Raw genomic sequence first — 26,758 nt, forward strand, 5'->3', positions numbered from 1 at the left:
CTGGGAAGGAGCTGGAGGGTCTGTGTGTCCCTGCTGGACGCCCCCAGCCCTGCAGCTTCCCTGTCCCTGTCGGGCCCCATCCATCCCTGAAACCACCCCCGCTTTTCCGCAGGTGTGACACCGAAATCTGGGCACTCTCCCATCCTGAAGTGCCCCACGGATTTCCCCCTGGTGCTGTGGCACCCCTATGCCCGGCACTACTATTTCTGTGTGATGACGGGCAAGGAGCAGGAGAAGTGGCGGGCGGTGTTCCAGGACTGCGTGCGGCACTGCAACAACGGTGGGTGACACCTGGGGACACTGCAGCCACCTCCTGCTCCACAGGCACCTGCAGAGGCCAGGCTGGGGTTGTGGGAGAGGGGATGGCTTGGAGCTCATGAGGAGGAACTGGGTGGGAGTTGCTGAGGAACTTTGGAGAAGGGAAGTGTAGCCACATTTCTCTTCACAGAGAAAGGCAAGGCACAATTCTTTCCAAGAATATTTCTGGGTTTCACATTCTCTGAACCCCACCTTCTCTGGGTTTCCTTTCTCAGAGAAAGGAAAACCCCAGAAATATTCTTGGGAAGAATTGTGCCTTGCTTTTCTCTGCAAAGAGAAATGTGGCTACAGGGAAGGATCCAAGGGGGTCCTTCCAGTGCTTAGAGGGGCTCCAGGAGAGCTGGAGAGGGATTTTGGACAGGGGATGGAGGGACAGGACACAGGGAATGACTCCCACTGCCAGAGGGCAGGGCTGGATGGGAGATTGGGAATTAGGAATTGTTCCCTGGGAGAGTGGGCAGGCCCTGGCAGAGAGTGCCCAGAGCAGCTGTGGCTGCCCCTGGATCCCTGGCAGTGCCCAAGGCCAGGTTAGAAGCACCCTGGGGTAGTAGGAGGTGTCCCTGCCCACAGGAAGGAGTGGAAGAGGAGGATTTTAAGGTTCCTTTTAACCCAAACCAGTCTGGGGTTCCATGACTGAGATTCTCATCAATGCCAGCATCACCCCCAGCTCCCTGGAGCATCCCTGTGCCCAGCTCCATCCTCTGCCCGTGAGGAAGTATTTCCAGGAGCCAGTACAGAGCCTGGCTCCAGAGCTGCCCTGATGCCTATTTCCCACCTTGAGGGAGAAAATATTTGTAAATTAAAGTCATCAAACCCCAAAATCCCCCTGAGGGCTGCCAGGGCTGTGGGCAGGGGCTGCAGGGCTCTGGGCAGGGATGCAGGGCTGTGCAGCTGGGTGGAGGCAGCACCTGCCTCCCACATCAGTGATACTCTGGCAGGAAAACATGATTTTCCTGCTTGGCTGTGGCCTGGGCACTCCTGGGCTGAGCCCCAAGTACTGGCCATGCTTGGGATGGTGAGAAATTTCCTGAGGAAGGCGGTGCCAGAGTTGAAACCTGCTCAAAATCAGGTGTTTTCATGGGAATTTCAGACTCTGCCCAATTGCTAAATCCTTCTTTCATTCCTGGGAACTCTGGGTAGTCTCAATTTTGCCTCAATTTCACCAGAGCTGCTGTAATAGGGTTTCACTGAGGGTTTTCATCCTCCCATGTTGGATTAAATCTCCTGGAAAACTGCTCTTTTTATTTTGTGCTGGGGGTCTCTGAGCTCATTGGGCTGAATGTGCCCCCTCCTTTGTGTGGGGCTGGGTGCTGTGATCCCTCATCCCCCTGAGGATCATTTCTGGGTGAGCTCAGCACCCCAGAACCCCTCTGTGCTGGCTGGAGCAGCAGCTGTGAGCAAAACCAGCTCTGGATAAAGGAAGAAATGATCTCCTAACAAACCCCCAATTTTCATCTCTAATTCCCCTCCCACCTGCTGGGTGCTGCTGTGAGACACAGGGGAGGTGTGAGCCCCTCCACCACCCCCTCTGCCAGCCGTGGTTGTGCCAGAAAATCCTCTCCTCCCTCTCCTTCTCCTCAGCATGTGATGGAAAAGCCTTCCCAAGTTGGCAGTGGCCAGGGAGGGCTCGGTGCTGCATTCCTCCAGCCCAGATTTGTCTGTGACTTTGTTCTTCCTGTCCCTCTCAGCTCCTGGGAGCTCCAGGATCCTGTTTCATATTCCATGAAGGCTCTTTTGTTGTTGGAAAGCACTTTAGGTTGTTGGGGTTTTTTTCTTCCCTAAATTAGAGGCTCTGTTTCTGCCTCTGGTTATGATTGGTGTGGGAATTTTCAGCTCCCTGTCTCAGACTGTGTTTGTGTAACAGCAGCTCCTCTGTAAGGACTGGGGATGTGCAGCTCTGTTCCTCACACAGACGGGGACAGCCTGGTGTCCCTGGAGCCCCTGGCTGCTCCAAAACTGTCCCTTGTCCAATCTGGTGTCACCTGGGCCTAGGCAGTGCCCACCCCCAGGGCCCCTGCCCCCTTGTTGCAGGATGGTTTGAATTAAAAGGGACCTTAAAGCCCCTCCAGTGCCACCCCTGTCATGGCAGGGACACCTCCCACTGTCCCAGGCTGCTCCCAGCCCTGTCCAGCCTGGCCTTGGGCACTGCCAGGGATCCAGGGGCAGCCACAGCTGCTCTGGGCACCCTGTGCCAGGGCCTGCCCACCCTCCCAGAGAACAATTCCTAATTCCCAATATCCCATCCAGCCCTGCCCTCTGGCAGTGGGAGTCATTCCCTGTGTCCTGGCACTCCAGGTCCTTAACCTCACATTAATAAAGGAAACTCATTAAATTTGCCCTGGGAAGTGGCACAGGGGCTTCTTGCACCAGCCCTGCCTGGACAGGGTGCAGGGATGGGAACAGACTCAGGGATGTCCCCAGGCTCAGCCTGGAGTGAGTTGGGAAGGCTCTTGGGAGGCAAATCCTAGCCCAGGCCTGGCAGGGACAGGAGGTGAGGATTGTCCCACCTGGGAGGGGATCTGAGCTCCATGGATGGAGCAGCTCCAACTCCTGAAAGCTCAGCCCAGCTCTGGCTCCCACCAAAGACTGGGAAAGGAGCAGATTTTACTTTCTCAGTGCTTTTTCCCCCTGATTATTAAGCTGCCCCTTAGCAAAAGCTGCTTAGGCTTGGAGTTAATTGTAATCACCTTAGAAAAGTCTTTGTGCACTGGGAAAGATCTGCTCACTGCCCCAGGCTGTCCCTCCTGGACACCTGGCCATGTTCCCAGCCCTGCCAGGTGCTGTGGGAGGTGTCAGCAGTGTCCCCAGCCCTGCCAGGTGCTGTGGGAGGTGTCAGCAGTGTCCCCAGCCCTGCCAGGTGCTGTTGGAGGTGTCAGCAGTGTCCCCAGCCCTGCCAGGTGCTGTTGGAGGTGTCAGCAGTGCCCCCAGCTCTGCCAGGTGCTGTGGGAGGTGTCAGCAGTGCCCCCAGCTCTGCCAGGTGCTGTTGGAGGTGTCAGCAGTGCCCCCAGCTCTGCCAGGTGCTGTTGGAGGTGTCAGCAGTGCCCCCAGCTCTGCCAGGTGCTGTGGGAGGTGTCAGCAGTGTCCCCAGCCCTGCCAGTTGCTGTTGGAGGTGTCAGCACTGCAGGGATGATTCCCTGGAGCCTCCCAGCAGGCTCAGATCCCATCCTGATCCCCTCCTCCGGGCATGGGGAGGGGACCTGGGCTGGAGGTCCCAGGTTCTCTCCCAGGGGTGTTTCCCTGTCTGGCAGAGACCTGCAGAGCCCTGACAGGCAGGGACAATGCAGGGACACGCATGGGATGTGTGGCACAGCTCCTGGGCTGTCCTGCCTGCCTGCCTGCTGTCCCCATTTCCTGCTGGGTGCAGTGGCAGGCTGGGGGTGACACCCGAGCCCCCCTCGTGCTGCAGTGACTCACCCAGGGACAGCCTGGCCCTGACTCACTCCACTGGCCTCTTGGCCACTTTTTCTCTTTTCTCCTTCCAAGCCACGCTGCTCTCGACAGGGCCCCTCTTCCTGTAGCCCCCCTCCGCCCCCAGCTGCTCCCTACAGGGCCCCTCTTCCTGCAGCCCCCCCAGCTGCTCCCTACAGGGCCCCTCTTCCTGCAGCCCCCCCAGCTGCTCCCTACAGGGCCCCTCTTCTTGCAGCTCCCTGGGTGCTGTGTGGGGTTGGGGGTCACTGAACCCCCCCATCCTGGTGAGCCCCTGCTCCTGCTGTGCCTTTGGAGCTCACTGAGCTCCCATTTCCCTGTGCACCATTTGGGGTCACTGAGTCCCCAGGACCCCATGTGCCATCAAGGGTCACTGAGCCCGCAAGTCCCTATGCACCATTTGAGGTTACTGAGTCCCCAGGTCCCCGTGCACGATTTGGGGTCACTGAGGCCCCATCCTACCCAGCCTCCCTGCCCTCGGGGTGGCTCTGGAGGGGATCACTGTGGAAGTATCAAGAGCCCCCCAACCCCTGTTGCCCCCCACCCTCTCAGGGACAGTGCCTTGGGACTGGATCCCAAATCTAGGTGACAGCCCTGGAGGCTTGCCCGGGTCCCGGGGTGTGGGGGAAGCACACAAAGGTGGGCTGGGGGTGCTGGGCTGCCCCTCACTCCCACTTCCAGGCAGCTCAGCCGTGTCCCCTCCGCAGGGATCTCGGAGGACTCCAAAGTGGAGGCTCCCGCCTTCACGGACGCCATCCGCATGTACCGGCAGTCCAAGGAGCAGTACGGCACCTGGGACATGCTCTGCGGGAACGAGACCCAGGTGAGCACCGCACCCCCAAACCGGGCACAGAGGGCTGTGGGGGGCTCAGCAGGCTCCCCAAAAAACTCCTGCTTCCACAGGTCCTGAGCAACCTGGTGATGGAGGAGCTGCTCCCCGAGCTGAGGAGTGCCATCGGCCCCCGGCTGAAGGGCAAAGCCCCGGAGCGCCAGCGGACCTGGATCCAGGTGTGGGGCTGGGGCTGCCGGGGGGTCCCCACCGTCCCTGCCCTTCCCCTGCCCGCACACCCGGCTTGGGGAGCCTCCCCTCCCCGCTGGGCTCGGTGCCCACCGGCTTCGCTGCCCCCTTCTCCCGGCCCCTTCGGAAGAATCCGTCCTTTCTCCAGAGTGGATTTTTAAAGCTCCTTCTGTGCCCCTGCCCAGCCCTGCCCAGCCCCGCCTGGGGCCAGCCGAGCAAACAGGAGGAAGCCCAGCCCAGGAGCGAAGCCCGTCCCGGCTATATTTAGCGAGCCATTTTTAGAGCAGCGCGGGCTAAATCCAGCCCAGACCGTTGCGAAAGACTGAGGGCTCTTCAGAACTGCCTGTTAAAACCTTAAACCCCGATAATTACCACCAGGCTCGTAATGAGCCACTTGAGCGGCCTGAAAACACACAAACCCTGCTTTTCCAATAGCTGCGGTGGCTGGGAAGGTGGGAGGAGGGGAGGGCTCTGCATCCTGCCGGTCCCAAAATCGCAGCCTTTGGCTGCAAAGTGAGCGTGAAGCCTCAGCGAGCGGCTCCATCCTGCTCAGGAGGTTGGCTCTGGGAGCACACGGAGGGGGAAGAGGGCTGGGAACAGATTTCAGGGTGGGCTGGGGCTCTCCTGCTTGGACCACCAGCATCCCCAGACCTGCAGCATCCCCAGACCTGCAGCACTTCCAGACCTGCAGCATCCCCAGACCTGCAGCCTCCCCAGCCCTGCCTGGGGCAGGTTGCCTTTTGGAGGCAGCACTCACCTCTCTGCCCCTCCAGCAGCACTTGGAAGCAGTTTCTGCACTGCAGGAGCTCCATCTCACACCGCTGGGGGGTTCTGGTGTGGAAACCCCTGGCAGGCTGTGGGGAAGGGTCCTGTCAGGGCACAGGGGGTGGCTCAACAGGTCCTGCAGCCAGCTGGAGCTGCAGGCGATGGTTGGGGGTGCACCTGGAGGGTCTCTGACCCCCCACCTGTGCACCCAGGTGTCAGATGCTGTCTATAGGATGGTCTATGAGCTGGCCAAGGCGCAGTACGATGCAGCTGTGGCCAGGTGTGAGCAGGAGCGGCCGCAGCTGGAGAGCACGATCCGCACGGACATGGACCAGATCATCACCTCCAAGGAGCACCTGGCCAGCAAGATCCGAGGTACAGGGATGCCCTGGCATGTGTGGGTGTGCCCATGCTCCTGGGAGGCTGTTCCAGGGTGCAGCACAGCCCCTGGTACCCTTGGGGGGGTGCATGTCCCCACTGGCATTGTTCCAGAGGGTCAGGGACAAGGTGAGCAGTCACCCAAGTCACCCTATAGTGAAACAAGGTGACCCCTGAGGCAGGGAATGATTGGCATCTGAATTTATTGAATCAGAATGCTGAACACTCACTTTAATAAAACTATATTATATTACATTATAACTATATTAAAGAGAGACATTATACTATATCATACTTACTGCTAACTGAAAAACTCATGACTGCAGACTGACAGTCCACACAGCTTGGACTTGATTGGCTAATTAACATAATCACCAGAATCTAATTACCAAGTTCCATTCTACGTGTTCAAAACACTAGGAGCAGCAAGCAGAGATAAAAATTGTTTTCTCTCTGTGCTTCTCCAGGAAAAATCCTGAGAGAGAGAATTATGTCTCTTTCTGTTCAGAGAATGTGAATGCCAAAACCCCCTGGCATGGCCGTGGGGCAGGAGTGGGTTCAGGACAGACCAGGGGCACTCTGCAGGAATTCCTTGTGTTGCTGTGAAAGGGGGAGACTCCTCCTGGAGGGGTTTGGGAGCAGGGGCAGTTCCTCCTCGCTGGGGTGGGTGTAGGATGTGATGTGAAGGGCTGGAAGGACAGAGGAGCCTCACCATCCTCATCTCTGCTCTTTCCCAGCCTTCGTCCTGCCCAAGGCAGAGGTCTGTGTCCGTAACCACGTCCAGCCCTACATCTCCTCCATCCTGGAGGCCCTGATGACCCCCACGAGCCAGGGCTTTGCCGAGGCACGGGAGGTGTTCTTCAAGGAGGTGACCGACATGAACATGAACGTCGTCAACGAGGGCGGCCTGGAGAAGCTGGTGGAGGTGAGACCTGCTGGTGTTCCTTGCCAGCTTAGGGGTGACAGGGCCAGTCCTGCTTCCACCCCTAGTGTGGACAGCACTGGGAGAGCCCAGGCTGAGGAGAGCCCACCCATGTGGGCTGTAGCATCCGATGGATACTACAGGAATGCCCCTGCCCTGAGTACATGGAGAGGCTGAGCTTGGCTTTGTCCCCAGTACATGGAGAAGCTCTCCCACCTGGCCTTCCACCCTGTGAAGATGCAGTCATGCTATGAGAAGATGGACCAGCTGAAACTGGAGGGTCTTCAGCAGCGATTCGATGTCTCCAGCACATCTGTCTTCAAGCAGAGGGCCCAGATCCACATGAGACAGGTGGGATGGAGACCAGGGTCTTCCCCCGTCCCCCTGGGCTGGGAACAGAGGTTTGGGGAGCCCAAACCCTCCAAGGTTTGGATGTCTGTGCTGTCTCTTTGGTCTGGAGCCCATGGTGGGCTTGGGCATCCAGGCAGAGCTGCCCCAGGTTGGGATATCTGTGCTGTCTCTGATCTGGAGCCCATGATGGGCTTGGGCATCCCAGCACAGCTGCCCCTTTGTCACAGAGCCCACTGGCACCAGCAAGGCCAGTAAACCAGTTCTGGAGTCTGATACAGCCTAAGCTGGTGTGGAGTGTAGGAGGATGAGGGGATGCCACACCAGCTCTGAGCAACCTCCTCTCCCAACAGCCTTGATCCTGGGGGTGAGGGCTGTGGATGCCATGCTGGGAGGTCAGGGATTTGTGCAGAGTGAAGGCTCTTTGCCTGTTGGATATTGGGAAAGAATTCTTCCCTGTGAGGATGGGCAGGCCCTGGCACAGGGTGCCCAGAGCAGCTGGGGCTGCCCCTGGATCCCTGGCAGTGCCCAAGACCAGACTGGACAGGGCTGGGAGCAGCCTGGGACAGTGGGAGGTGTCCCTGCCCATGGCAAGCAGTGGCACTGGATGATTTTAGAGTCCCTTCCACACCAAACCAGTGTGGGGCTCTGTACTAAGTCTCACCTTGATGGGGCAGTGCCCCAAGAGCCCCCTGCCCACTCTTTGGGTGCCCCCATGCTCACCACGTGTCTCTGGTGGCAGCAAATGGACGATGCTGTGTACACCTTCGAGACCCTGCTGCACCAGGAGCTGAGCAAGCTGCAGGGCAAGGACGACCTGTGCAAGTCCATCCAGCGCATCCTCGAGAGGGTGCTCAAGGTGAGCTGAAATAGGAGCTTTTTTGAGCTAGGTCTTATAAGCTTTTGGAGGTCTATTTCACACCCAAGATAGCTCAGCTACCTTTGGAAGCATAAAATTAGCGGATGGCTTCTGTTGCAGTGTTGGAAACACTTTTATTAAAAAGGCAAAATAACAAACTATAGAGAAAACCCGAGCCAGGTGCAAGAGGTAAAACACCTCACAAAAGCAATTAGTTTCTTTTTTCTCTTCTTTTTCTAGTAAATTGCCCAGGCAGGACTTTTTTGGCTCCTGTCCAACTGGCTATCCTTAATTTTGAGGTGAAGTCCCCCAGGCCTGTGAGATGCCTTTTTCACCTGATCGAGGAGAGAAACTTCTGGGCTTCTTTCCTTTTTAAGAGGACAAAGGAGAGTTTTGTCACTCCGTCAACAAGGGGCACATTCCTACAGTGAGCCAGGGGGTCAAGCCTTTGGTGGCCTTGTTCCTTGGCCAAGGAAGAGGCTAGCAGTGATGTTATCTATTTCAAAAGTCTTAGGGGTTTCATGGATTTTGCTGGGAGCAGGTAAGTGGGAAATCACCTGGAGGAGCCAGTCCCCTCTGAGCACATCTGTAAAAGCCCCCCAGGGTTCAGACTGGCCCCCAAACCCTCCTGAAGCCAGTAGTGGAGGAGTTGGCTCTTCCAGGCTCAGAAACACTCGGAAATAGCTGGAGAGAGGGATGTGAGGCCAGAGGGGTCTGTGTGAATGGGCTGGGGGCAAATCTCAGGGATTTGTGCCAACCCACAGCCCTGGGTGACCCGGGGCACCCTCTCACCCCACAGAAATTTGACTATGACAGCAGCACTGTGAGGAAGAAGTTCTTCAGGGAGGCCCTGCTGCAGATCACCATCCCCTTCCTGCTGAAAAAGCTGGCACCCACCTGCAAGGGGGTAAGAGGGGAAGGTTTGGGGTGCAGGGAAGGACTGTCCACCCCCAGGGAGGGGCTGGAGCATTCCCCCCAGCCTGCTGGGCTGAGCTGCCTCTCCCCTGGCAGGAATTAGCCAAGTTTCAGGAGCTGATTTTCGAGGACTTTGCCAGCTTCATCCTGGTGGAGAACACCTACGAGGAGGTGGTGCTGCAGTCGGTGATGAAAGACATCATGCAAGGTAGGGTCCTGTGGCACCTACTGAGGAAGGGGTGACCTCTGCAGGGTACTGGGGGCTGTGTGAGGAGGGGGTGACCTTCTGCAGGATTTTGGGGGCTGTACAGGATTTTGGGGACACCCTATGCTAGGGGCTATATAAGGAGGAGTGCTCCCACACAGAGCCAGCTGGGGGCTGTACAAGGAGGGGTGGACTCTGTGCTGGGGGCTGTGTAAGGAAGAAGGGGTGACCCCATGTAGGGTGCTGGGGGAGGTCTCTGAGGAGGGGTGATCCCGTTCGGGAGATCAGGTCAGGGCTGTACAAGGACGGGTGACCCTGTGCAGGATGCTGGGGACTCTAATGGAGGGGTGACCCCATACAGGGTGTTGGGGACTCTTTATGGAGGGGTGACCCTGTGCAGGATGCTGGGGACTCTATAAGGAGAGGTGACCCTGTGCAGGATGCTGGGGACTCTATAAGGAGGGGTGACCCTGTGCAGGATGCTGGGGACTCTATAAGGAGGGGTGACCCCGTGAAGGGTGCTGGGAGCTGCCCCAGAAGCAGCTTTCCCACCTGGCTTACCCCCTGGCAGGGCTGAGCAGTGGGTGGGATGCTGCCCCCCTGCCCAGCTCCAGCCTCCTCTCCCATCACCCCCGGGGAGGACTGGGCAAGGTGCCCCAGCCTGGCAGTGCCCGCAGCCCCCATGAGCTGTCCCTCCCTGTCCCCAGCTGTGAAGGAGGCGGCCGTGCAGCGGAAGCACAACCTGTACAGGGACAGCATGGTGATGCACAACAGCGATCCCAACCTGCACCTGCTGGGAGAGGGCCTGCCCATCGACTGGAGCGAGGAGTACAGCGGGCAGCCCGAGCCCGAGCCGGCGGCCGAGCGGCGCCGCAGGGCCAAGCAGGTGGTGTCGGTCATCCAGGACGACGAGGGGGCCCTGCCCTACGGGGCCGAGGCACTGCTGCAGCCCGGCTCCCCCGAGCCACGGCAGCCAGAGGAGGCACACCCTGGGGTGCCCCCAAGCCCCCCGGATGCGGTGCAGGAGATCCGGGAGGCGCTGGCACAGGAGAGCCTGGGGGATGGCGCCGGGGCGGAGGAGCGGCTGATGAACGGCACCGAGGGCAGCGGTGCCAGCGAGGAGGGTGTGCTGCTGGCAGGGGCTGCCCCAGGGGCTGCCACACAGCAGGGTCCAGCCCATGATGGCGACAGGGTGCATTGTGCCACAGCGGCATCACCAGCACCTGGAGCTGAGATCCCAGCAGGGACAGGCAGAGAACGTGTCGCACCAGCATCGTCACCTGTCCCTGGAGCTGAGGTGTCATCAGGGGGGAAGTGTGCCACACCAGCGTTGTCACCTGTCTCTGGAGCTGAGGTCCCATCAGGAGCTGGGAGAGAACGTGTCACAGCAGCATCCTCACCTGTCCCTGGAGCTGAGATCCCATCAGGGACGGAGAGAGAACGTGTCACACTAGTATCGTCACCTGTCCCTGGAGCCGAGGTCCCGTCAGGAGGTGGGACACGCCGGGCTGCACCAGCACCCCCTGTGCCTGGAGCTGAGGTCCCATCTGGGACTGGGAGACAACGTCCTGCACCAGCATCACGTGTGCCCAGAGCTGATGTCCCATCAGAGGCTGAGGTGCCCCATGCCACACCAAGATCATCCGTGCCAGCTTCCCCTGTGTCTGGAGCTGATGTCCCATCAGGGGCTGAGGTGCCACACGTCACACCAAGATCATCCGTGCCAGCGTCCCCCGTGCCCAGGGCTGACCCATCAGTGCCCAGCGTGCCACATGGCACAGCAGCCCCAGCCAGCCCCCAAGCCGATGTCCCAGCAGAGGCCGAGGTGCCCCGTGTCACAGCAGCACCACCCGGAGGCCAGAGCCCATCAGCAGCGTGTCACCAGCGCGGTGACAAGGAGACAGGCGAGCACGGGGACAGCCCCCCGCAGCCCAGGGGCACCACAGAGAGCGGTGAGGGGGTGCAGACTGAGTTCTAGCCCCAGCCCCTGCCATGGACTGGCCCTGGGGGAGGGGGATAGGACCCCCGGGATGGAGAGCAGCACTGCGGGAGAGGGAGGGGATGGGGACACCGAGACCTTACTGCCTAAGGGGGTCCCGCTGCCCTGGGGGGCTGCCCACAGCCACAGCCCCACTGGGTCTGACTGGGGCAGCCCCAGCCTGGCATGGGGCATCCCTTGCGCTCTGCTCTGTCCTTCTTCTGCCTTATTTTCTTTCCTACTGAGGAGATGCTTTACTGAAAAGCTTTATCTGTCCCCCACACCAGTGCCTGGGGCTGCTGGGGGGGCTGGCACTAGCCCTGCTGAGGGTGGCTGTGTGGGACACTCCTGGCTGTCCCCGGGGTTGTCCTTGCCCCGATCTGGGGTGTTTCCTGGAAGCCTGCCCACTGCCACCCACCTTGGGGTGCTCATGGGAGCCTGCCCACTGCCACCCATCTGGGGTGCTCCTGGGAGCCTGCCCACTGCCACCCAACTGGCCAGCTCCAGGAGTGCCAGTGGGAATGGGGGCTGCAGGGGATGATGGCAAACAGGGACATGACAGGGACAGCAATGCTGGAGGGGGCTTGAGCCACTGCTGAAGGGAAGAGCACTGGGGCAGGTGTGGGTTGCTCATGCCCAGACTGGGCTCACAGCACCCAGACTGGGCTCACAGCATCCAGCTAGAGCTCACAGCATCCAGACTGGGCTCACAGCATCCAGCTAGAGCTCACAGCACCCAGACTGGGCTCACAGCATCCAGCCAGAGCTCACAGCATCCAGACTGGGCTCACAGCATCCAGGCAGAGCTCACAGCATCCAGACTGGGCTCACAGCATCCAGGCAGAGCTCACAGCACCCAGACTGGGCTCACAGCATCCAGCTAGAGCTCACAGCATCCAGCTAGAGCTCACAGCATCCAGACTGGGCTCACAGCATCCAGCTAGAGCTCACAGCATCCAGCTAGAGCTCACAGCATCCAGACTGGGCTCACAGCATCCAGCTAGAGCTCACAGCACCCAGACTGGGCTCACAGCATCCAGGCAGAGCTTACAGCATCCAGACTGGGCTCCTGGTAACCTGGTACCCAGGCTGGGCTCACAGCACCCACTGCCCACCCCCAGCCACCCTCACCCCCAGGAGCTATTCCAGAAGCTATTTTAGGTTCAGAGTTCAGTCTCTGGGGGAAGGTTGCACTCAGGCCGTGTCCCAGCTGTGCCTGGCAGGACTGGGATAATTCCAGGCTCAGCTTGCTGTACAGTGGAGAGATCCCAGCCCTTGCCCTACAGATCTCCTCAGCACCTTCCATGGGTGTTTTCTCCAGCTTTGCAGATTTTGGCATCTGCTGTGATGGCTGAGCAAAGAGCAGGGGTTTCCTGACACCCCCATGTGTCAGGGGGACAGGAGTGCTGCAGCCCCCACACAGTGATGCCCAAAGCCCTGGAGGTGCTGGGGGTCTGCAGGACCCCTGGGTGTGACACCTGGAGCAGGGACCAGCACCCCGACACCCACCTGTGCCTAGCTGCTTCAGAAGGGGGATGCCCAGCCTAACCCACTCAGGGGGGCCCCCAAAGTGCCTTGGAAGGCCCCCCTCAAAGTGCCTTTCTCTGTGAACTTCAAACCTGTCTCTTCCAGGATATTTTATTAAGAAAGTTATACAAATGTTTAAAGATATGCTTATAATAATTAATAAAATGGAAAAGCTTTATTTAAAGCCAGAGGAGACTCTCCTTATTCCTGAAGCACCTCCCTGGGCAGGGCTGGGGATCCCCAGTCCCATTGTGACCCAGGAGTGTCACATCCTGAGCCCACCCAGCAGTGATCGAAATCAGGAGTGGAGTTGAGATGACTTTATTCAAAGGGGTGTCCTGAGGAAGCAGTAAGAGGCACCTGGAGCAGCATTTCCCCCCTGGCACAGCCACACCAGTGGGTGCTCAGGGGCTGCTCCAGCCCCATCCCTGAAGCACAGGAGCGGGGCGGGGGTGGCAGGACTGCCCAGTGTCCCCAAAGGCACTGTGTGAAGAGGGGCTTGGTGCAGGGCAGCTCTGGGCAGGAGGGCAGGGGTCCCTGTCCCCAGCAAGTCACTGGATCGTTCCCGTTCCAGCCAGGATGAACCTCCTCGAAAAGCAGGGAGGGGAGGAAATGCCAGCACCCCTCCGCTGTCACCACCCGGACAAAGGTCCCTGGGAGCCGGGGGACAGCCACCAGCCAAGGCCAGTGCTGGCCATGGGGCTCCCTGTTCCCAGAGCAGGGCCAGCCCCGAGGGGCCCCAGCAAGTCCTTGGGGTTCTGCGTCCCACAGAGCACGGGGACAGAGACAGACTCAGCAGAAGTGACAGCAGCTATTCCAGACAAAGGAGCAGGAGGTGGGACACGTGTGCCACCACCCCGGGGGGCTCTAGCCCCGGCCCAGCAGGGGGTACACCATGAAGTAGCCCAGGGTGGAGCCCACGATGGCCCCCAGGAAGATCCAGGCGTTGTAGGACATGACAGCCAGCATCACCATATAGCCCAGCACCACCTGCAGCACGTGGAACAGAGTCTGGCCCACGTGGAACCAGAACCACCTGGAGAAGGAGAGGGGAAATGCCATCAATGAGGGGCTGGGACAGCTGGAATCCTCTCCCACCGGGAGCCTGGAGAGGCCAGAGGGGGTTTGGGCAGCAGGGAGAGGGGTGGGGGCTACAAACAGCAGCTCAGGGTGAAATCCTGCTCCAAAATCAACGAGGCTTGCAGTAAGAGCAGCCTCAGGAATGATCTGGGACAAGAGGAAAAACTCAGGGCTTGGCTCCAAAGGCAACGGTCAGGGCCTTGTAGGGACTGAGCTGCTGCTTGTGCCCATCCCCAAACCAGCAGGACCCTCCTGCACCCTGCACAACAGCTCCTGGAGGAGAACAGGAGCCTCTAGCCACCACCCTGGACACCCCCCAGAGGATCTGGAGGGGCTGGGCTGCCCCTGGAGCCCCCTCCCCAGGCTCTACACACCCCGCCTCCCTGGCAGCCTGCAGCTCCTCCTCACAGCCCTTCTCCCCTCTGTGCTGGCATGGGCCCACAGAGCCATCCCTGACCTGCCAGGCGGGTGCCAGGGGTCCCTGTGGTACCTGCCCTGCGCGGGGTCGCTGTCCCCCTCCTGGGGCTCGGTCAGGGCCTCATGGCTGAGGCTGCGGGGCAGGGCCAGCAGCGCCCGCCGCAGCAGCACGGCCTTGCCCATCTTCACGGCCTCATAGAGCACAGAGAGCAGCAGGATCACCAGCACCGAGAGCACCATCCCTGCAGGAGAGACACCCCGACACTGCCATGCACGGGGAGAGCCTCTGGGGGTGACAGGGCCACAGCAGGGCACGGCACAGGGGTTTGGGAATATCCACAGGGGGATGTGAGGGGCTCCTGGCACTGGGGCTGGGCAGCAGGGTTGTTAAATGTCAGGAAATGGTGTATTTAGCTTTTTAACTCACAGAATTAGGTTGGAAAAGCTGTGACCTCACCCAATAGCACCTTGTCACCCAGACCATGGCACTGAGTGTCCCATCCAGTCTTTCCTTAAACACCTCCAGGGACAGTGACTCCACCACCTCCCTGGGCAGCCCCTTCCAATGAAGAAAGTTTTCCTAATGTCCAGCCTAAACTACTCCTGGCTCAGCTTAAGGCTGTGCCCTCTTGTCCTTGAGAGCTGCTGTGGAACAAATACACAGCTTTGCATTGACTCCACAACAAACATGTGAGTTAAAATATGATGTTGGGAGAATAAACAAAACCAGACAGAAGAGTGTGAAAGTGGGAAGCTGAGCCATTCCTGCGTGATCTGGGGGGTTGGCAGGCTGAGGGGGGCTTCACACAGCTCCCTGCCCGCTGCTTTTGGCTTGGGAGGAACAACTCCTGCCTGGGGCATGCCCAGGGCACAGCACAGCTCAGCAGGGAGGGGCAGGTCCTGCCAAAAACTGCTCCAGGAGCCCACACAGCTCTGCAGTGAGGGGATGGAGGGATGGATGGGACAGGGATGGAGAGATGGAAGAAAAGGGATGGATGAAGGGATGGAGAGATGGAGGGAGGGACAGGGATTGAGGGACCAGGATGTATGGTTTGAGGGACAGGGATGGAGAGATGGATGGAAGGATGGATGGATGGATGGACAGGAATGGAAGGGTGGAGAGACAGATGGACAGGGATGGATGGATGGATGGACAGGAATGGAAAGGTGGAGAGACGGATGGACAGGGATGGATGGACGGACGGACAGGGATGGATGGATGGATGGATGGATGGATGGATGGATGGATGGATGGATGGATGGATGGATGGATGGATGGATAGATGGATGGATGTCCCAGTGCTGGCAGCTTACCTGTCGGGCTGTGGACATTCCAGAAGTCGAAGAGCAGCACTGCTGTGTCCGAGAAGTAGAAGGTCATCTGGAAAAGAGGCCAGGGAAGGGCAGTGCAGGAGCCCTTCAGGGTGCCCACACTGCCAGCAGTCCCTGCAGCCCCCACCCTGGCATGCTCATCTGGGGATTTACCAAATGGTGCAAGTTTCTCCCCAGTTCTGAAACGGGAAGAGGAACTTGCACAGACAATCACAGTCATGCTGACTGGGCTGAACTCTCCCTGTGAGCTCCAGCAGGACAATTTCCACCCCCAGCAGCAGCTCCTGTGCATGTCTGGGCTGTGACAAAAAGCCAATTTACCCCTGTGACAAAGAGAGATGAATCCAGGACTTCATCCACATGGAATTGAGGAGGGAAGGTCCCTGTGGACAGGTGGAGGCTGAGGAGAAGCTGGTGGGCAGAGCCTCTGCTCCCCTCTGCCTCCCAGGGCAGAGAAACTTCCTGCACCACCAGGACACCCAAAAACTCAACCACCAAGGCACCCAGAGCCACAAGTGTGACCACCCAACAATGGGGACCAAGTCCAGGGTGCCTCCCTGGCAGAGAAGCATCAATCCCAACACTGCCAGCACCTGCAAAGGCACCACCCCTGCTCCTTCACCCTGCTGAAACAGGAGGAGCAGGAATTGCTCTCGTGTAACATCAGCTGCAGAGCCCATAGCCAGCTGCTCCAAAGGTGGAATTTTGCTGGGTTTTTCGTGCTCCCTTTGGTGAACCTCCCTAGGAGGTGTTTGTAGAGCTCACAGCTGCTCCTCTCCTGCACAGATCCACGTTTGGCTGCTCTTTCCTGCCTTTTCCAACACCGGCAGAGGTGACTGACAGGAGCAGGACCAGCCTCAGCCAGAAATACCATCCAGCACCCCGTGGGTGTTCAGGCCACAGCCCGGCTCCAATTACAGCCCTCGGCCCTCCTTACCCACAGCACATTAGCACATGTAATTGGCTCACCCTTTTAAGCCTCCTTTGGCCACAGATTAATGATAATTAGCCTTTAAATGAAGCTATTTCTCCTTCATAGGCTTCACCCACAGGTGGTGGAAGGAGCAGGTGAGTGTTTTAGGGATGGGGGACAGAAGTGATGGGCAGAATCAGAGTCATTAACTTTGGAAAAGCCATCTAATAAAGTGAAATCCAAACATTGGCCCAGCATGCCAAGGCCTCCACTAAACCCTGTCCCCAAGTGCCACCTCTCTGTGTTTTTTGAACAATTCCAGGCATGGGGATTCCAGCCCTTCCCTGGGCAGCCTGTTCCAGAGATCCAGAAGATCCCTTTGCTGCCCCAGCCTGAGGTGGAGTCACATGTTTTTGGGTGCCCAGCATGGGTGTGACACCAAAATAATGCTCCTTGGGCCAACAGCGATGCCACAGAGAGATTTCTTGGTGGGTGAAGGTCAAGAGGGCAAAATCCTAAAAATCCCTGCATTCTTCCCCCATCCCTGTTGCCATGTCCCAGGCTGAGGGAGGGGATCCTGTCCTCCCCCACCTGCCCTGCAGCAGGGATTGGATTGAGCAGGCTCCCAGGTGAGGCTGTGCCCTGCTCCTCCCCCGCAGGAATTCACAGCAGGAACAAAAACTTGTTGGGAAATCTGTGCTCAACATGTATTTAGGGCTGGATCTGCTGCACTTTTGGGGTTATTCCAGCAAAACCAGTGGTGCCTGCACAGAGCAGGGCCAGGCTGCATCCCAGCCTGCTGCTCCAGCCCAACTGGGATGTCTGATCCCACACTTTGGGATAAAGCTGCAGCACCCTGACCCCACTCTGGACAGTCCCAGCTGCAGCCCCACACTGGGGACACACTGTCCCCAAACTGGGATCCTCCTTGGGACTGTGTCACCCTCCAGGCCCTGCTGCTTCAGGGGGCTGGGAGCCCTAAACATCAAATAGAACCATGGAACAGTTTGGCTTGGAAGGGATCCTAAAGTTCATTTTGTCCCAGGTCCTGCCATGGGCAGGGACACCTTCCACCATCCCAGGCTGCTCCAAGCCCTGTGCAACCTGAACCTGGACACTTCCAGGGAGACTTAAGGAGTTCTGGGGGGGTTCATGGGGTTTCAGGGATATTTAAGGGGTTGCACAGTAGATTCTCGAGGTTCCAAAGGGGGGTTTAAGGGGATCCAAGGGAATTCATGGGGTTCCAGGTGGGGATTCATGTGGTTCTGGGGAGGAACACAGGCTTCCAGGAATATTTAAGGGGATTCCAGGGTGGAATCACAGGGTTCCACGGGTATTCTCGGGGTTCCAGGCAGATTTAAGGGGTTCCAGGGTGCAATCACGGGGTTAGAGAGGGGATTTAAGGGGATCCAAGGGGATTCACAGGGTTCCAAGGGGGATTCATGGGGTTCCAGGAGGGATTTCCGGGCTTTCAGGGCGGATTTAAGGGGTTCCGGGGTGGGATCAGGGGAATCCAGGGTGGAATTATGGGGCTCCAGAGAAGATTTCAGGGGTTCCAGGGTGGAATCACGGGGTTCCAGGGGGTATTTCCGGGGTTCCCGGAAGGTCTCCCGGTCCCGTCCCGGGGCTCACCTGCATGGTGGCGGTGGCAGCGGGCGCGGGGCCCGGCCGGTTCCCCCCGGGGCTGCTGTCGCGGCGCTGTCACACCGATGTCGCGGCGCTGTCGCGGCCCGTCACGCGCATGTCGCGGCGCTGTGGCGGCCTGTGGCGCGGCGCGGGGCTCCCCGGGAGCTGTAGTGCGGGGCGGGCCCGGGCCCGTCCCCTCCTCCCCGCGGCCCTGCCGGGCTCAGCGCCCTGCGGACGGCCCGGCCCTGCCCGGCCCCTGCGCACAGCGCGGGCTCGCTGTCCCTTCGCCCCCGGCTCCATCCCGGCCCCGCAGCTGAGCTAAAGACCCCAGAGGGTTTTCTGCTGGTCACCCCCGGCACCCTGAAAATGCTGATAGATTTTTGGGGGTGTTCAGCCTGGAGGGGAGGAGGCTCCAGGGAGAGCTCAGAGCCCCTGCCAGGGGGCTCCAGGAGAGCTGGAGAGGGACTGGGGACAAGGGATGGAGGGACAGCACACAGGGAATGGCTCCCACTGCCAGAGGGCAGGGATGGATGGGATCTTTGGAATTAGGAATTGTTCCCTGGCAGGGTGGGCAGGCCCTGGCACAGGGTGCCCAGAGCAGCTGGGGCTGCCCCTGGATCCCTGGCAGTGCCCAAGACCAGGCTGGACAGGGCTGGGAGCAACCTGGGACAGTGGGAGGTGTCCCTGGATGGTCTCTTAAGTTCTATTCCAACCTAAACCATTTAGGATTCTGTGATTTTATTTTCCCTACAGACAGGCAGGACAAAGGGGAACTTTCCTCCCAGCTGTGACTGGAAGCACACAGATGTTCGCTCCATGCTGGGACATTCCAACCATCCCCATTACACGTGGGAACAGGGAGTGCTGAGCCAGCCCTGCCTCAGTTTCCCCAAGTGCCAGCAGGTGCAGATGCCCACAAAGGCACCCAGTGCTACAGTGCCTGGCTCTACACCAGTAAAATCCCACACAGCAAAGGGCTCAAACTGAGTGATTGACTCAAAACTGAGGCAGGATTTGGGGGGGATTAACATTTTCACCCCTTGGCAGCACTTGGTGCCTGGCTGGGAGGGAAGTGCTGGAGCAGCAGCACGCTGGGCTCTCCCAGGCTCACCAGGGCCACTTCCCAGCCCAGTCCTGGGCAATCAATGCTCCAACCATTTGTGCCCTTGACCCTGGCAAAGAAAAGCTCCTTTCCTTCCCCTTTTCCCAGGCTGGCACTGGTTTTGTTCCTTGGTTTTTTTTTTTTTTCCTTTACAGACAGTTCCTATTGATTATAATTACACAAACCTCCCCCAAGCAGTCATTAAATCATCACCTTCTCATATATAATATATACATATATAATATATATATAATTTATAGAGAAATGACTTCTGTAAACAATATTCCTCTATTCCAGAAGGAAGTGGAGTCCGGGGCATAACACAGCTCCAAACACAGCACTCTGAGGAGCAGCTGGGAGCCCTGTGCCACCTCCAGCTCCGCTGGTCCCCACTGGGATGGCTCTTGGGTGGGGACAGAACTGGCTGGCTCAGTTTGGGTGGCACCACTTTCAGCTGAAGCAAACTGGTCCGACTGTGAAACCAAACTGGTGCGAGGTGTCGCCGTTGTGGAACACGGCCAGGTCCCGCAGGGGCAGCAGCCACAGCTCCTCCGTGCTGAACTGGAAGATGGTGTCGGTGATGGAGGACTCGTTGTCCAGCTGAAATAACCACCAGGGACAGCTGAGTGGCACCAAACCCCTCAGCTGAGGGCCTGGAGCTCCCTTGGCTGCTCCTTGTTGCAGCCAGTCTCCATCCCCAGCCCCTCCTGGCTTTTCCTCCCCCTTGCCACATCCCCACACCGGGAAGCCCCTTGGGCTGGGGGAGTGGATGTTCTCCATCCCCATCCCACCATGTGCAGCCCCATCTCCCTGGGCCATCCCAAACTGCGGGGCTTCAAACACTCTCCAAACCCTGGGAGCCTTTTGCAGGTGTGATACATGTTATAAAATAATTTGTGCTAAAGGAAATGAAAACCACAGCGTTTTGTGTACAAAGCCAGTGTGGGGCAACAAGCAGTAATAGGCTATGTGATAAAAATGGAGATTCAAGCATTCAAAAAGGGAGATTCATCAGACAACTGTCTCCAGGGATAGATATTTCAAGGGATTTTTTTCCATCTGACAAGACCCCAGCAGAAGGCATTTGATAGGCATCATCAGATGTTTATCCCACAATAATCCTGACAGGATTCCAGCAATTATCCACAGGTTCTGGGAAGCATAGCAGCAAGAAAGAAAAACTACAATAATATGCTAAAATATGCTAAAGAAGAGCCCCTTCCAGAGCCCAAAGGACTGTATAAAACAGACCCCTTAGAAATGACATTTGGAGACCCACGGGGACTTTGGTGCAATAGAGGCCAAATCCTGAGTCTCCCTGACCCTGATCGCCTGGTTCAGAGTCGAAATTGCTTGTGGCTTTTTCCAAACTGATGCTTTGATAATTTAATAAATATTAAAAATATAGTAAAAGAAAATAGATAAAATCTATAAAAACAGTAAAATTATATTATAGATTAAATAAATATACAATATGTACTTATATAATACTATATATTATTTAAATATGATATATATATATATTATATATATATAATATCTAATATATAATATAATATTAGATATTATATATTATATACTATATATAATATATTATTTATAATATAACATTATAAAATTATATTTATATTTTATTAATGTTAGTTTTAATTATAAAATGTTTTTCATTATATTTTTATCAGTTTTAAATAAAATTATTTATATATAAATTATGGAAATAATTTAGAATTTTACATAATAAAAAATTTTTAAACTTTTAAAAATAAAAAATTAAAAATAGTATAAATATAAATTATTTCATTTACTAAATTATTCATTAATTATTAAATTGGAGCATTCACTGATAACCCAGGCAGGAGGGCTGCGCGGGGCCAGGCTCACCAGGCAGCCCCGCAGGCTGGCGGTGTAGCTGTGCTCCCGGGAGTCGGCCAGGAAGCGGATTTCCTTGCGGGGCTGGGGCCGGCGGCGCTGCGGGGCCGGCGTGCAGGAGTACGAGACCTTCTGGGCGGCGCGGTGGCTGTGCAGGCGCAGGAAGCGGAGCTGCACCGGGCTGGCCCCCGCGTATTCCAGCTGCAGGGAAATCCGGCGTGGAAAATGCCTATTTTATCGTTGGCTTTTCGCAGAGGTTAAAATGAATGTGGTATGTGTTCTGTTAGAAAGTTAGGCTGTGTTAATTTTCTTAAGTAGTGTGTTAAATATAGTTTTAGGTTATAGCGTAAGGTTAAAATAGAAACTATGCTATGTAAGATACTTGTTTTAAAGAAAGAACTCGCACTGAGATGGCAGCCACAGCACACCTCAGTCTTTCAGAGAAAGAGAATTTATTGCTCCCCTGTCAGAAGAAATGAACTTCTTCCTGCCTCACTCATCCCTGAAAACACTGTTAGGATTAAGAGGAAGAAGCTGGCACTGACCACCCAGAATCCTGTGTTGGAATGGAATTTATGCATCATGTATGAGGTGTATGAATATGCAACCGGCTGTTGCTTTTAAGGGTTAATCCTCTGTTAACGTGGGTCCTTTTTCGGGCTTATTTTGCCCAGAAAAGGTACCCCGATGTCAGTAACTTTTTTTAAATTGTCTCATATCGTCCTAATCCAAATTGTCCAAATTCTTATTACTCTAATTATATTACTATTTTTATAACCATTTTATTACTGTTAAACTTTTAAAATTTTAAAAAGAAGTGACTGGCGTTTTTCACATCCAGCATGTGGGGGCTGCTTTGGGGGGGCTGTGCTCCCCCCAGGCTAAACCCTGGCAGGGTCCAGCTGCCTGTCCAGCACTGGAGCTCCTCACAGAAGGAGTGTCACATCCCTCTGTGCACAGCCAGGGACGTGGGTGCTGTCCCAGCACTGCCGGGTGGCACTTGGAGACCCCCGAGCCAGCTCTGTGTCCCCTTGGCTGATCCAGCCGGGCACTCACCAGGAAGCCCCCGGGCAGGGTGCTGAACCACTGAAAGGTGTTCTCAGAGCTGTAGGTGCTCAGCCAAGCCTTGATGGGGACCTGAGGGGAGTGGGGAAATTGTCACACTGTCCCATCAGGGGATAGTGGCACTGGCAGGACAAGGAGCCAGCACAGAGTTCCTGTGTGTCCGTGCAGCCTGGCACACACCGTGACCAGGATCCTCACTCCCTGCCAGGGCCGAGGGCACCACAGTGAGGGATGGTCACCACAGCAAGGGACTGTCACCACAGCAAGGGACTGTCACCACAGTAAGGGACTGGTCACCACAGCGAGGGACTGTCACCACAGCGAGGGACTGTCACCACAGCAAGGGACTGTCACCACAGCAAGGGACTGTCACCACAGCAAGGGACTGTCACCACAGTAAGGGACTGTCACCACAGCAAGGGACTGGTCACCACAATAAGGGACTGTCACCACAGCAAGGGATTGATCACTACAGCAAGGGACTGTCACCACAGCAAGGGACTGGTCACCTTGTCCCCCTCCTGCCCCACCAGCCCTTGTCCCCCCCACGCTGAGGGGTCCCTCAGAGCTGAAGCTGCCCCATAAAAGCCACCCCGTACCTGGTTGTGCACGGGGGCGATGCAGGTCTCCCCCCCAGCTGTGAAGTTGCAGAAGGCTCTCAGCGCGTCCTGGGGGCTGCCCTGGTTGGGGTCGATGTAGTAGTGCCCTGGAGGGAGGAGAGGACAGCCCTGGCATCCGGGTTTGGCACAGGGAGGGTGCCACACAGTGCCATCCCACCCCAGCTGGTGGCCTGGCTGCCAGCCTGTTTCTCCAAGGATGCCCACAAAGCCCATCTGACCTCATTCCCCAAAATTTCTTTATTTGAAAGAGCTGCCTGTCCCTTCCCAGGCTCTGGAGACCAGGCCAGGCCCAGGGGGCCCCCCATGCCCCTGATACCGTCAGGCAGGCCAGGGTGAGCCAGCAGCAGCTCCTTGCAGGTGGTGGCCGGGTTGGTTTTGGTGCCGTTGGGATGCTCCACCAGGGCTTGGAGCTCCCGGCTCAGGGTGTCCAGCAGAGCCCAGACCAGGCTGTAGTTCAGGTGGTTGGAGGAATAAATGAGGTGCTGGAAGAAAAAGGAGGGGATATCACCAAGCTGACCACAGATCCCCCACCAGGAGCATCATCAGATGTTGAGGACGGGGATGGCACATGCAGGGGACAAGGACAAGCATGGAGAGGGGAGGGAGTAGCTGGATCTTCTTGGTCCTGGTGCACAGGGGGGGGACCTTGGAAGGAGCAGGACATGGGGACCTGGCAGCCCCTTCCTGTCACAGACATATTTCTGAAAAATCTTTTCATTAAGATCTTTTCTCCTGAGAAGCTGAGAAGCCTCAAAGGGAAAACCCAACAATAATTATCTGTTGCTGTGGAATACAACATGTGCATCTTTGATTGGGTTTATGTGGTTGTTTTTAATTAATAACTAATTACAGTCTAGCTGTCTCAGACTCTCTGATCAGTCACAAGATTTTAGTATTATTTTTCTTTGCTAGCTTTCTGATGAAATCTTTTTTCTATTTTTTTTGGTGTAGTTTTAATATAGCATTTTCTTTTAATATAATATATATCATAAAATAATAAATCATCCTTCTAAAACATAAAGTCAAGATTCTCATCTCTTCCCTCGTCCTAAGACCCCAGCAAACACCACCACACCTTCCCTCCTGGGCAAGGGTCACTCACCTGCAGCTCCTCCTGGGACAGCATCACTGCAGGCCCTCTGGGACCAGGGGGGCCAGCCAGACCCTGGGGGACAATGACAGTGCTGGTGGCACTGGGCTCAGCAGCTCCTCCACCAGTGCCAGCAGCTGGACATCCCCGTGGAAGGGCAGCATGGCATGGTCTCACTGCCACCTTTAGGGAGTGAGGGACCCAGATTTTGGGCTGAGGGGTGTTTGTGGCTCTGCTCACCGGCATTCCTGGCGTGCCCCTGGGGCCTGGCTGGCCTGGGAAGCCTCTCAGCCCCTGCCAAAGGAGGAGGTGCAGAAGGGAAGGAAAGCAAGGGGGGAGATGCTGCTGTGCTGAGCTGCACCCCTGAGTGGGAAGGAGGGAGGGATCCCACTGATCCCCCTCCAGCTGCTTCCCTCGACTTACTTTGGGTCCAGACAAGCCCTGGAAGGAAAGGACAGGACCAGGATAAGAGGGAGGCAGGGGGATCAAAGCTGCATCCCAGGGGGGTGAGGAGTGAACCCCAATCCTGTGGGAGGGGGAAGGACTCACCGGTGTCCCAGGAATTCCAGGGTGTCCCTGTGGGCCAGGGGGGCCAGTGTCACCCTGCAAGGACAGCAGGGAGCTCAGGGCACTGCACAGGACATCCCCCTGCCCTGCATCCTTCTACAACCCAGCCCCATCCCCAGGTGGATTTTATATGGAAAAATAAGAAATTCACTCCAAATACTCATTTCAGTCCCTGACATCCCTTTCCACCCTGCCCTTACCTGCCTTCCCTTGGGTCCTGGCCTCCCAGGGACACCGTGGGGTCCTGGCTTGCCCTGGAAACATGGCAGGATGTCACACAGGGTGACAAGGGACCAGGGGGAAGGAAAAGAGCAAAACCTGTCACACACCTTGAAGCCATCGTCCCCTTGCTGGCCCAGGTCACCCTTGCTGCCCTTTTCGCCCTAGGAGAGAGTCAGGGAGAGCTGTCAGAGGGCAAAGGGAAGGACAGAACCCCCAGGACACCAGGGTGGGTGGGGAAATTCCCAGTTATGGCTGGCTGCAAAACTTCTGGAGCAAAAACCCCCAAACACCAGAGAATTGTTCCAGAGAATTCACTGCACCCACATTGCTGGGGACAGAGGCAGCAGCAGGATGAAAGGATCATCCCAGACTAAAACATCTCTCAGGAAAACCTTGGAAGTTGCCAGGAAGCACTTGGAGAGAATTAAGAAGATTCTTGGTGTGCTGAAACCAGAACAGGGAGAAAATCCCAGCACAGCCTCCCCTCTGCCTGCTCTCCCAGGAGCTGCTCACTGAGCTGACAAGGAATCTAAAGTTTTATTGATTCCCAAAGTTTCATTTTCCTGAAGGCTCTGAGCAGCTCCCCATTGCCAGGGACTGGGAGGGGATGGGATGGGATGGGATAGGATAGGATGGGATGGGATCCATGGGATGGGATGTGCTCAGTTTCCTCAGCCAAGAATCCATCAGGAATGAAACAAGGGAGCTTCAGCTCATGGTGCATCAGCATCAATGCTGAGAGCAGGGATTAAAAGGCTTCACACTGCTGCTTGCAATTCCTGGAGGATGGAAAAGCTGCAAAAGGTCTGGATTTGGGAGAAAATCTAAAGGTTCCATCTCCCAGCACCCAGGGACATGATGGCCAACCCCAGAGAAAGATGGTGCAGCCATCAGGATTCAAAAAGAGGGGAATAAGGGATGGCATTCAGCAAATTAAATGCCACCCTGTGCCCAGCATCCCTGCTGTGCCTGGCATGTGTCCCCTACCTTGTGTCCTTTTGGTCCAGGGTCTCCTTTGATGCCCTTCAGCCCCGGGATGCCCTAAGAGAGAAACATGGAACTGCCTCACCCTGGGCTGAGCTGCTCCTGTCAGCCCCTGGCAAGGAGGGCCCTCCCCACACCTGAGGATTCTGAGGATTTCAGGCAGTTTTAGAAGCTTTGAGGCATTTCCTCATTGTTTCTTTGATTTTTGCCTTCAGGAGGATCCCTCAGCAAAACCCATTAAAAATGCCCTGGAGGTGCCTTGGCTGGCTGACGATATCCAGCTTTTTGTTTTTGGTGAAGTTGCCAAAGTTGGACTTTTTTTTCTTTTTTTCTTTTTTTTTTTTTTTTTTAATTTTAAGCAGAGGAAAAGCAATTTCTAGTAATTAAAATAAATATTTGAGTTCTTTTTGCTGGCTGCAGTTTGTCCCTCCATGACAGCTCTCTGAAAGGGGGCACAGTCTCACCAGAGCTCAGCACTGCCGGGCATCAGACACATACCTAACAGAAGGATTTGGCTTCTAGAGCCACATTTTGGGAATGATGTGATTTGTCTGACTGCACACACCCTCCCGGGATGTTAATTTGGGAGGAGAAGACAGGAGGAGATGGATGAACCATTTCAAAACTTCCCTCATTTTAAACAGGTCCCTGCTTTGGGTCCCTGCAGAGCCAGGTCACACAGTGGAGTCAATCAGGGAGCAGCCAGCACCCCAAACCCCCACACTGGTACTCACGTAGGGTCCCTGGGGGCCCTGGGGTCCTGGAAGTCCTTTGTCACCTGGAGAGCCCTGAAATGCAAAGGGAGAAGCCCTGGCTGTGCCCAGGGTGATGCTCCAGGGCAGGGAGAGCAGCCCATGGGGGCTGTAGGTGTGGGAGGTGCCCCTGTTGGGCTGGGAGGCTCTGGGGGGCAGAGCCCTCAGTTTTGATGGTTTATTCTTTTCTAAGCGGGGGCTCAGGCAGGTGGGAGCACCCCCAAACTGCCAGGGGGGCAAGACAGCCTGACAAAGCCACCTACCTTGTGTCCCCAGGGACCCCGTGGGGGCTGCTGGCCCATCTTGCCTCGCTTGCCCTGGGGACCACAGGTGAAAGACTCACAGGTAGTTCCAAACTGATCCAGCCACCCCTCATCCTTCCAGGATCCCCTCTCCAGGGATTCTGAGCCCCCAGAAAACTGGAACCACCCTGCAGAGCTTGCATGGGCTCCAAGGAGCA

At 56.6% G+C, this 26,758-nt stretch overlaps 3 protein-coding genes across 4 annotated transcripts in view; 1 reads left to right on the forward strand and 2 right to left on the reverse strand.

The window, feature by feature from the left end:
- Positions 1-12,847, forward strand: part of NIBAN2 (niban apoptosis regulator 2) — a 34,899-nt gene extending 22,052 nt beyond the window's left edge. Inside the window, exons 5-14 of the mRNA XM_050980918.1 lie at positions 113-280; positions 4,452-4,567; positions 4,648-4,752; positions 5,740-5,902; positions 6,643-6,830; positions 7,023-7,178; positions 7,918-8,034; positions 8,834-8,941; positions 9,046-9,157; positions 9,862-12,847. Coding sequence (XP_050836875.1) covers positions 113-280; positions 4,452-4,567; positions 4,648-4,752; positions 5,740-5,902; positions 6,643-6,830; positions 7,023-7,178; positions 7,918-8,034; positions 8,834-8,941; positions 9,046-9,157; positions 9,862-11,132 — 2,504 coding nt within the window. The 3' untranslated portion in view covers positions 11,133-12,847. The remainder of the gene's footprint in view (positions 1-112; positions 281-4,451; positions 4,568-4,647; positions 4,753-5,739; positions 5,903-6,642; positions 6,831-7,022; positions 7,179-7,917; positions 8,035-8,833; positions 8,942-9,045; positions 9,158-9,861) is intronic.
- SLC31A2 (solute carrier family 31 member 2) lies at positions 12,816-18,179 on the reverse strand. 2 transcript variants are annotated; one of them, XM_009093513.4, is made up of 4 exons: positions 18,034-18,179; positions 15,471-15,537; positions 14,230-14,398; positions 12,816-13,695 (listed from the first exon to the last, which is right to left on the reverse strand). In XM_009093513.4, exons 1-4 carry the CDS (start codon positions 18,037-18,039, stop codon positions 13,527-13,529), a joined length of 411 nt encoding a protein of 136 aa, XP_009091761.2. In that variant the 5' UTR covers positions 18,040-18,179; the 3' UTR covers positions 12,816-13,526. The 2 variants fall into 2 exon arrangements, with proteins under 2 accessions (XP_009091761.2, XP_018773362.2); XM_018917817.3 differs by having other exon boundaries at positions 14,197-14,398.
- A 1,249-nt stretch (positions 18,180-19,428) lies between these two features.
- The window catches only part of LOC108962489 (collagen alpha-1(I) chain-like), an 83,726-nt gene continuing 76,396 nt past the window's right edge, over positions 19,429-26,758 (reverse strand). Inside the window, exons 56-69 of the mRNA XM_050981143.1 lie at positions 26,562-26,615; positions 26,281-26,334; positions 25,550-25,603; positions 24,670-24,723; positions 24,541-24,594; positions 24,323-24,376; positions 24,197-24,214; positions 24,014-24,067; positions 23,786-23,848; positions 23,000-23,165; positions 22,663-22,769; positions 22,055-22,135; positions 21,011-21,199; positions 19,429-19,729 (exon numbers count right to left, since the gene is read on the reverse strand). Coding sequence (XP_050837100.1) covers positions 19,580-19,729; positions 21,011-21,199; positions 22,055-22,135; positions 22,663-22,769; positions 23,000-23,165; positions 23,786-23,848; positions 24,014-24,067; positions 24,197-24,214; positions 24,323-24,376; positions 24,541-24,594; positions 24,670-24,723; positions 25,550-25,603; positions 26,281-26,334; positions 26,562-26,615 — 1,152 coding nt within the window. The 3' untranslated portion in view covers positions 19,429-19,579. The remainder of the gene's footprint in view (positions 19,730-21,010; positions 21,200-22,054; positions 22,136-22,662; positions 22,770-22,999; positions 23,166-23,785; positions 23,849-24,013; positions 24,068-24,196; positions 24,215-24,322; positions 24,377-24,540; positions 24,595-24,669; positions 24,724-25,549; positions 25,604-26,280; positions 26,335-26,561; positions 26,616-26,758) is intronic.

Source organism: Serinus canaria, chromosome 17, assembly GCF_022539315.1.
Source record: "Serinus canaria isolate serCan28SL12 chromosome 17, serCan2020, whole genome shotgun sequence".
Taxonomy (NCBI): domain Eukaryota; kingdom Metazoa; phylum Chordata; class Aves; order Passeriformes; family Fringillidae; genus Serinus; species Serinus canaria.